Raw genomic sequence first — 11,013 nt, forward strand, 5'->3', positions numbered from 1 at the left:
TAAAGGAATACTGCCCGAGGGGCGAAATACAAAAACTTGAAGAAGAACTTTGGAACCTCAGAATGACACGCACTGATCTTGAAACTTATACTGCCCGTTTCAACAACCTAGCACTTCTCTGTCCAACAATGGTCACTCCAGAAGAGAAGAAGGTGGAACGATATCTCTGGGGGCTGTCATCTCAGATTCAAGATAGTGTATTGGCCTCGAAACCCACTACCTTTGAAAGTGCCAAGGAATTGGCACAACAACTCATAGATCACAGGGCTAGCCATGGTACCGTGATAACCACCACCGACCGAACAAAAGGAGGAAACAATAAGAGGAAGTTCTGGGGCAATAAAAAGAAACAACCAATGCAGGACCCCGCCAAAAAGCAACAGATTGTTGCTGTCCGTGCCGCCACTACTGCTGTCGCTCCAGTGCCGCCGAAACAGTATACGGGAACTCTTCCCAAGTGCAACAAGTGTAACTACCACCATAACGGTGCTTGTCGAGAGTTACACTGCAATAACTGCAACAAGAAGGGACACACCGCACGATTCTGTAGAGCGACTACCCAACCCGCCGCTCAAGTCGCTACGACCGCCAACACCGGAGCAAGCCAAACCTGCTATGGATGTGGTGAAACGGGACACTTCAGGAGGAACTGCCCCAAGGCACGAGCCCCTAATGCTGGAGGTGTATGGAGAGTCCTAACTTTAGGGCAGGGAGAAGCAGTCAAGGATCCCTCTGTGGTTACTGGTACGTTCCTCCTCAATAACTCTTATGCATGTGTACTTTTCGATAGTGGGGCAAAAAGAAGTTTCATAAGTCACCAATTCAAACATATACTTAAGCAAAATTCTCAACCACTAGAAGATTCTTACATCGTAGAAATGGCAAATGGAAAGGTTGAGCGCGCTAATGATATTTACATAGGGTGTACTCTTACTCTAGACAACCATTTGTTCAAAATTGACCTTATGCCGGTCACCATAAAAACTTTCGACATAATCATTGGTATGGATTGGTTAAGTCTTCATCGTGCCGACATTCTATGTTACGAAAGGGCCGTCTGCCTCAATCTGCCGAATGGCAACATTCTCACCGTTTATGGCAATAAACCTAGTGCGAACCTACAAATCATCTCTTGTGTTAAAACCCAAAAGTACCTCCGAAAGCAATACCATGCTTTCTTAGCCCACATCGTAGACAAGAAACAGGAGGTGAAGGACATCAAAGAAATTCCAGAAGTATGCAACTTCCCTGATGTATTCCCAGACGATCTGCCAGGTGTACCACTCGCACGACAAGTCGAATTTCGGATCGACTTGATCCCAGGAGCTACCCCCGTCACCAGGGCTCCATATCGCTTAGCACCGGCAGAAATGCAAGAACTATCCAGCCAGTTGAATGAACTATTGAGCAAAGGGTTCATCAGGCCAAGCTTCTCGCCCTGGGGAGCACCAGTCTTATTTGTAAAGAAGAAGGATGGGTCCTTTCGCATGTGCATAGACTACCGAGAACTAAACAAACTCACTATCAAGAACCGTTATCCCCTACCCCGAATTGATGACCTCTTCGACCAGCTCCAAGGAGCCAGCTACTTTTCAAAAATCGACCTGAGGTCAGGCTATCATCAACTACGAGTTCAGGAAGAGGATATCCCCAAGACGGCATTCAGAACTCGCTATGGGCACTATGAATTTGTAGTGATGCCATTCGGGTTAACAAACGCGCCTGCGGTGTTCATGGATTTGATGAATCGAGTGTGTCGACCCTTCTTGGATAAATTCGTCATCGTATTCATCGACGATATCTTGGTCTATTCGAGGAGCGAAGAAGAGCACAGACAACACCTACAACTAGTTCTGGAGATTTTAAGAACCGAGAAGCTTTACGCCAAATTCTCAAAGTGTGAATTTTGGCTCCGTGAAGTAGGATTCCTTGGCCACGTAGTAAGCAAGGAAGGAATACATGTGGACCCCTCAAAGATCAAAGCAATCAAAGATTGGTCAACACCTGCAACGCCAACAGAAATCCGACAGTTTTTGGGACTCGCAGGCTACTATCGAAGATTCATACAAAACTTCTCCAAGATCGCTAAGCCTCTCACCACCTTGACTCAAAAAGGTGTGGTGTTTGAATGGGAAGATAAACAAGAAGCCGCCTTCCAGACACTAAAGCAAGCCCTATGCAGCGCACCAGTCTTGTCTCTTCCAGAAGGAACCGATGATTTCGTGGTGTATTGCGATGCTTAGAATCAAGGCCTCGGCTGTGTGCTCATGCAAAGGGGAAAAGTCATCGCTTATGCATCAAGGCAACTGAAGACACATGAAGTTAATTATACAACCCACGACCTTGAACTGGGAGCGGTGGTGTTCGCCCTGAAGATCTGGAGGCACTACTTCTACGGCACCAAGTGCACCATCTTCACTGATCACAAAAGTCTTCAGCACATTCTCAATCAGAAAGAACTTAACATGCGCCAAAGAAGATGGGTGGAATTACTGAATGACTACGAATGTGAAATTCGCTACCACCCGGGCAAGGCCAATGTAGTAGCCGATGCCTTAAGCAGGAAAGAATACTCGGGTCGCCGAGTAAAATCCCTAGCCATGACCATCCACTCCCAACTGGCCACCCAGATCAAGGATGCCCAATTAGAAGCCTTGAGACCAGAAAACGTGGCAAGCGAAGAACTAAGGGGGATGGACAAGAACTTGGAAGTCAAAGGGGATGGAACTCGTTATCTCATGAATCGAATCTGGACACCGAAGTTCGGTGGGTACCGAGACGTTGTAATGAACGAGGCCCACAAGACTCGATACTCCATTCACCCTGGGTCAGATAAGATGTATCTAGACCTCAAAAGGTTATACTGGTGGCCAAACATGAAGGCTGAAATTGCTACTTATGTGAGCAAGTGCCTCACGTGCGCCAAGGTCAAGGTGGAATATCAGAAGCCATCAGGACTACTTCAACAACCAGATATACCCGAGTGGAAGTGGGAGCGAATAACCATGGACTTCATAACTAAACTGCCTAAGACATCAGGTGGGATGGATACCATATGGGTGGTTGTGGACAGATTGACCAAGTCCGCGCACTTTCTGCCAATAAAGGAAACAGACAAGATGGAGAAGTTAACCAGGACGTACATTAAAGAGATCGTGCGACTACATGGTGTACCAATATCCATTATCTCTGATCGAGATAGTAGATTCACCTCGCGATTCTGGCAGTCCCTACAGAAGTCTCTGGGAACTAGGCTTGACATGAGTACGGCCTACCATCCACAAACTGACGGACAAAGTGAGAGAACCATCCAGACATTGGAAGACATGCTGAGATCCTGTGTGATAGATTTTGGTAATGCATGGGATACCCATCTGCCGCTTATCAAATTCTCTTATAATAACAGCTATCACACTAGCATTGGAGTCGCTCCATTCGAAGCTCTCTACGGTCGCAAGTGTAGATCACCACTGTGTTGGGCCGAAGTTGGGGATACTCAGCTAGCCAGAGGGCAAGTCCCTGATAGCACCCTTACTGGGCCTGAAATCATAAGGGAAACCACAGAAAAGATCATTCAAATTCGGGAAAGACTGAAAGCGTCTCGTGATCTACAAAAGAGTTATGCGGATAAGCGACACAAACCTTTAGAATTCCAGGTCGGAGACCGGGTACTACTAAAAGTTTCCCCCTGGAAGGGGATGATACGTTTCGGTAAACGAGGGAAACTAAACCCAAGGTACATCGGTTCGTTCGAAATCCTTGCTAGGATTGGTCCTGTGGCGTACAAACTCCGACTACCACAAGAACTTAGTAATGTACACCCTACCTTCCACGTATCCAACTTAAAGAAGTGTCTGTCTGACGAGACACTCGTAATACCACTCGAAGAAATCAAAGTTAATGAAAATCTCCACTTTGTGGAGGAACCCGTCGAGATCATGGATCGAGAGATCAAGAGAACAAAACAAAGTCGCATTCCCATAGTGAAGGTTCGTTGGAACGCGAAACGAGGGCCTGAGTTTACCTGGGAACGTGAAGATCAAATGAAGCAAAAGTATCCACATCTTTTCCCAAACCCTTGAAGTCCCAACCGAATTTAAATTTCGGGACGAAATTCCCTCTAACGGGGGGATGATGTGACAATCGTCAATCTTAAGTCAAGTCAAGTCATCAAGTCAAGCCGGTCAACTCGATTAAACCTTGTGCATTAGGGTTTGTGTTATGTTCATACTGTATAACTTGCTATATTAATGGGAAAACATCACTTGAGAAAAGTCTTGTGTTAAAATTTCCTAAGCCCTAGTGCAAATCAATGAACTAAACTGACAAAAACCATGTTGCATACTCATTGGGAGTGTGTGGGATCCTTAATCATGACTTAACGGGGCTCAAGAAACTTGCATTGCGGAGCCAAACACTCACAAATGCCACACTTGAAATCTCTCTCAAATATATCTTTGTATGAGAAATCTCTCCAAGAATGTCAAATCTCTCCCAAATCTCTCCAAGTATGTGAAATCTCTCTCAAATATCTCCTTGTATGAGAAATCTCTCCAAGAATGTCAAATCTCTCCAAGTATGTGAAATCTCTCTCAAATATCTCTTTGTATGAGAAATCTCTCAAAGAATGTCAAATCTCTCCCAAATCTCTCCAAGTATGTGAAATCTCTCTCAAATATCTCTTTGTATGAGAAATCTCTCCAAGAATGTCAAATCTCTCCAAAATCTCTCCAAGTAGGTGAAATCTCTCTCAAAAGTTCCCATAACTTTTTGGAATCATTTAGGTCATACCGACCCTTAACCGGGTCAAAAACGGCTTAAAACGGGGCGAAAACGAGAAAAATAGGCTTTAGGAACCGAAACCGAGAAGAGAGGCCTCTTAGGACCAGAACCGAGCCTCTGGTGGCTGAGGCATGCGAGACCGAGCCTCGGTCTCTGCCTCTCTCGGTCTCTCTTCTGGTCACTCGGTCTCTGCCTTCTCACGCTCTGCCTCTCTCGATCTCTTCTGGTCGCTCGGTCTCTGCCTTCTCACGCTCTGCCTCTCTCGGTCTCTTCTGGTCGCTCGGTCTCTGCCTTCTCACGCTCTGCCTCTCTCGGTCTCTTCTGGTCGCTCGGTCTCTGCCTTCTCACGCTCTGCCTCTCTCGGTCTCTTCTGGTCGCTCGGTCTCTGCCTTCTCACGCTCTGCCTCTCTCAGTCTCTCTTCTGGTCGCTCGGTCTCTGCCTTCTCTCCTCTCTGTCTCTTCGCGCCCCTCTGTTCTCTCCTCCCCCCTCTCGGTTCCTACCCTCTCTCTTCTCCCCTCTCGGTTCCTACCCTCTCTCTTCTCCCCTCTCGGTTTCTACCCTTCCTCCTCTCGGTTTCAGCATCAGAAGGCCGAACCTCGGCCAGATTTCGGAAATTTGTCACTTTTAGCCCATTTTTGATATTTTTAACATTTTGAGCCCGTTTTTCGTGATTTTAAAGCGGGATTTTCTCCAGAAATTATATTTTAACATAATAAACTCTAAATATTCATAATTTAAACATATTTTTATGAAAATCATTATCTAAATAATAAAGATCTAATGGGGATTTATTTAAGGTGGAGTGTTGACTTTGCCTTAACTTATGACACAAGCAACCACCCCATACCCACTCTATGACCAGCCATATCTCCCCACCTTACCTATGTCACTTCAATTTCCCTTACACTCAAATTACACTCACTCCCACGTTTTTTTGAGCTGGAACAAACACCCACACTCCTCATTTTCTCTCATTGCTCTCATTCCACTAAGTAACAAACACCACTTTTCTCTCAAACTTTTTCTACATAAATTTTTGAGATTCAAGGCTGATTTCAAGTGTTCTTCCACTCTTAGTAAGTAAAAATTCATCCTCCCTATTATTATTTCACTTCATTCTACTCAAATCTTTGATTTCTTACACAAACTCCATAACTATAATGTTAGATTCTCGAAAATCTTCAAGGCATCTCCAAGTGTTCTTGAATTAAACACTTCCATTCTTCAACAATCATCTACTGAAATCACTTAAGGTGAGTTCATACCCCTACATTTTCATGTTTTCTCAAGTTTTCAGGGGGGGAATACAAGTTAAAACACTAAGAACATAACTAAATTTTTCTAACAGCCTTCATCAGAAAAGTTCAACTCCATTCACGGACTGTTTTGGGCATCTTAAACATTTTTGTTTTCAAAACTGTACAAGGTGCCAATAGTTCAAGTTTTTAGCTTTAAAATGACTACTTTCACATCTCCATATGATTTTTATACAATTTATGGTGATTTTTACAAAACTGCCTATCATTTCAAACAACAATCCGGACTAGTCTGTGATTATGGACTTTTTCACCCAAGTTGGAGGTCATTAAAAATCGTGATAAAAATTATGAGTAAACTAGACACATTTTGTGAACTCTCAGAATTTACGGATCTAGTTTTCGACTTCGTATGATTTTTCTATGATTTTTCCAAAACAGGGCAGAATGGCTAAAGTTAGCCAACAGCATGTAAATATCATAACACTTTGTATTATGTTGAGCAAAGTGTATAATCATAAGTTCTAATTATTGAATGTGTTTCCTTGTTAGTTTATCATCATGAACTGAAACTAAGTCATTCATAATAAATATTATTCATTCATTTTAGAACACGTATATTAAACTATAAAAAGTATAGTTTGATAAATTCATAACACTAATACATTTCTATAAAAGAATTCATACATATTACATACATTTTAGATAAACTATAATAGGTATAGTTTATGATACATCACTCAACACACTCGTACAAAAAGGGTACATTCATACAAGAAATATTTATATTCACACACATTTCACGTAAACTTGTTAACCTATGTTGTGAGACGCTCTCTCTCCCCGTACGTCCGAGTGCGGGATATAATTCCTGGTAGTTATAATCAGAATCTCCTTGAGGGAGAACGTGATACTTGTATATAGATGTATATTGGGTTTGACACCCCACACCTTGCTGCTAGCTACAGTGGGACCTGCAGGTCTACGGGTGACAAATGTCATTTCATTTTCGCGACGCCTGAGAAACGTTGTGGCAGGTTCACATAGTCACAGTATGATTATAGCGACTCACCTAGGGAGATAACAATTCATAAAGTTTACGGGATTTCATAAAACCGAAGTAGGTTTTAGGTTGATTTAAAAAAATTTACTTTCCATATCATTTTTAAACGCACGACATTTCTACTAAGTAATGATGATTTCTTATACATTTTGGTCTTTGGTTATAAGGCTACATTTTACGGATTTCAAGGAAAATATCGGATTTTTCCGAAACAAACGCGACATTTACATGTGAAAGACTTCTACTAAGTTTTATAATAAAAGCTTATGAACTCACCAACCTTTGTGTTGACACTTTTCAAACAACTTGTATTCTCAGGAAAACACTAAACAGGTAATCAAGTGCTTTTGAGGATGGGACGTTAAGGCGTCAAACTTCTCATATTTAATCAACATATTGTAATTGATTTTGAACAATGTAATTCATACAAGTGATGTAACTTTTTTCAATTATATATATGTTGGTTGTATTTGCTTAAATTACTATTGAAATTGTGGTTATGATACTACATGAAGTCCTCCACCCCCGGACGTTTCCGCCATCCTTGGTGTGGGGGTGTGACATTGCCAGTTGTGACAGTAGAGTTGGAAACTTTACCCTTCTAAGTCTCAATTAGGTTTAGATCTGAGCTTGGGAACTCTTGGAGTCGAAGGAAACAACTTGTTGTATTAAGTTGTTGGAGCTCGAGGAAACACTACGTGTTTTCAAGGAAACACGACGTGTTGGTTGGGATTTTCCTGCCTGTGTCGATAAAGGGGAAACACGGCGTGGTTAATGGGAAACACGGCATGTTGGGTCAACATGGACTGTTGACCTTGACCTTTGACTTTTGTCTTTGACCAAGTTTGACCTAATAAGGAGTTTGGAGGTATTTCGAATTGTATCTAAGGAACTGTTATTGTTTAGGTGCTGGGTAGAGCTGATATTTTAGCCAAGATTTATTCAACTATCATCTGGATTTGGAGGTGAGTTTTCCTCATTGTGTTTAGAGGGTCGAAGGCACCAATATCGGCCCATGTTTATGCTATGTTAATATGCTAGTTGTCTACGTGACTCTTACATGTGTTATATGTTTATATGATTATCGGGCCAGGGCCCGATGACCATTTATATGCTATGTATCTTTGTAATTATTGCATGTGTATGTGATTAATTGATATATGTTATATGTATGTTGGGCAAGTCTCGATCTATTGCCGAGCGGGGCCAGAAGACAGGGTGGAGCCCATTTTATATTTATTGTATGCATAGTATATGGTATTTTGGGGAACTCACTAAGCTTTGTGTTTATAGTTTTCAGTTTATGTTTCAAATACAACCGGTTCCAATAGGAAAAGCTTGGATTGACTGCATCACACACCATATGGATTATGTTTATGAGACATACTCTGATTTTGATGATGTTTGACATATTTATTCGATTGGGATGTATGAATAATGTTTTGGAATACTGCTCTTACTTAAATCGAAAATGAAAATTTTATGTCATTGTATAAAGTAAGAAATATGTTACCTGTTAAATCATTTCTTCCAGCTTTCCTAAAATAATCGGTATAAAGATTAAATGTATACAATTTAACAAGTTAAAGAAATAACATGTATAAAAAAATCTATGACCACGTATGTACAAATCAAAAGATATATCACTCTTTTAAATCATAATATCTTATTATACATGTATTGTTAGCCCTAACTAATTAAGGCCATCTGTATTCAGACCCTTTACTCTTTTAACTCATTATATCTTATTGTTACATGTATTGTTACCCATGATTAATTAAGGCCATTTGTATTCGGACCTTTTCGTATGTGATTCTATATATATCTTTACGATGAATGAAATGAGTTTTTCTCTAAAATATTCCGATTTCAATTAAAACATTATTATGGTTATTTATCTAGGTTCCTTATTTTAGACTTCGGGTATTTCAGGTATCCTATCGAGTTCTGAAATCAGTACAGAAAAAAAAAATTCACCAACAATTTTACCATATCAATAATAACATTTAATTAAATTATTTACCAATTTAACCTTCAACAAAACCAATATTTTGTAATCCTAATAAACCTCCAATCCATACAAAACGCCGGCATACTTTTCCGTCCTAACGTCGACAAAATAAGCGTCTCTCATCTTTTGAAACGCGTGCCACGTCAGCAAACTATCGGAACCGGCCTGATGGCACTTTCCGACAACCCGGTTCACTTCCAAAATATTCGCCACCCGGTCCAACCCACCATACAAGTTTTTCCGGCAGAACTTCATCAAATGTTTCACGTCGTACACGTTCTCGCCGAAGAACACCTTCAAAATCTCCAAAAACTCATCTAATCCACGCGGCAACTCCCGGCGCGTGAGAATCTTCAACAAATAACCAAAATCGTACGCGCTATGAAACGTCACCCAACTCACCGAGTCATTACAAACCAGTCCCGACGACATCATCAACTCAGCAAATCTGACCGAGTCGATACCTTCCGATCTATTCCGTTCGAAATCAATCCCTTGTCGTTTCAACAAATCAATCGATTCCGGCGCGTACTGGTCACACGCCAAGTCAAAATCGCTAAAATTGAATTCCCAGATGAAGCGCCGGTGAGTCTCGCCGTCACACGGAAGGTTCCCAGCGGCGTCGGTGAGTGTGAGACCGAGTTGAATCAGGTTCAAAACATCGACGTTTGATTTAAGAAGCTTGTAATGATCCGACGGCTGTCGATGCGTGTACGGTTTTGCCGGATCTACAGATCGACGGTAGACAACTCCGGGAAACTCCGTGTCCATGGAGATGTAAGAGTACTGATCTATCACGGATCTGAGGAATTCGAACTCCGATTCCAGATTTTCGGACCAAACTTCACGGATCATGATGGTTTCGTCAATATCAACAGACATAGCGATCGATTAGTCGATTGATCACTTTGATTTTTGTAGATTCGTTGATTGCTGATTGTGGTTGTAAGATTGAGTTGAGTGAAAGTGTTGAGTTGAAATTTAAATATATATAAGATGAATTGAAGCCGGTAGAATAATAGTTGAGATGTGCTTTGAAGGAAGGAACTTACTAAAGGGAAGTCGTATAGCCCACTGGTTCAACGCGTTTGAACTTTGAACGTTTGACAAAAACCAGGAATTTGACCAAATTATGCAATCAATTTGGCAAATTCACACGAGGTCGAATAAAAAAGTCGTGAAGACAAAGAGAGGTAATGGGGTTCATGGTTCATACGTATTTATAAATTATCTTAAAGCTAATTTATACGTATTCTAGATGCATGATGCATCTAATAAGTCGCTTATAAAAAAGATTTTGTTTGTCATATACCATAATATAATATATACTTGTCTTTTTTGGTATTTACATGTATATCAAAGATTATTATGTTTTTTCTTATAAGATTCTTACAAAATTTTATATTCTAGATGCATGATGCATCTAATTAATAAGTCGCGCTTGTAAAAAAGTTATTATTTTTTTTTTTTATCATATACTGTAATATATACTTTCCTTTTTTTGGGTATATACATGTATATCAAAGATTATCTTTTTTCTTACAAGATTCTTACATTTTTTTTATAGCTATTGGGTTTTTAAAGGAGGTTGTAGTTTTAAAGAAGATTTATTCACAAAAAGTGACTATATATTGTTAGATACATATCTTTACATTACCATTTTTTACTAAAGAATAGAAACGGCCATCAAATCCTCAAAAAAAAAAAAAAAGCTCGTCCACATTGTGAATTGACTTTTTATGACAAAATGAAATCGATAAGCATACACACAAAAATCTAGTCTTGTGTGAAGTTTATTTATTCCATATTCACATGCAGTAATTACAACGACGTAAACACTTTTGCTGTAGATTTATGCGATTTAATGGTTTCGCAAGATATTGAACGTGTTTTCTTCCGC

General features: G+C 40.6%; 1 protein-coding gene across 1 annotated transcript; it reads right to left on the reverse strand.

Moving 5' to 3' along the window:
• Window positions 1-9,085: 9,085 nt before the first annotated feature.
• On the reverse strand, window positions 9,086-10,238 carry LOC145010974 (putative CCR4-associated factor 1 homolog 11). The gene has a single exon (XM_078969572.1). The coding sequence runs from the start codon at window positions 9,993-9,995 to the stop codon at window positions 9,162-9,164; it is 834 nt and encodes a 277-aa protein (XP_078825698.1). The 5' UTR covers window positions 9,996-10,238; the 3' UTR covers window positions 9,086-9,161.
• Between the last annotated feature and the right edge of the window lie 775 nt (window positions 10,239-11,013).

This window comes from Lactuca saligna, chromosome 8 (genome assembly GCF_052625555.1).
Source record: "Lactuca saligna cultivar CGN05327 chromosome 8, ASM5262555v1, whole genome shotgun sequence".
Lineage (NCBI taxonomy): Eukaryota > Viridiplantae > Streptophyta > Magnoliopsida > Asterales > Asteraceae > Lactuca > Lactuca saligna.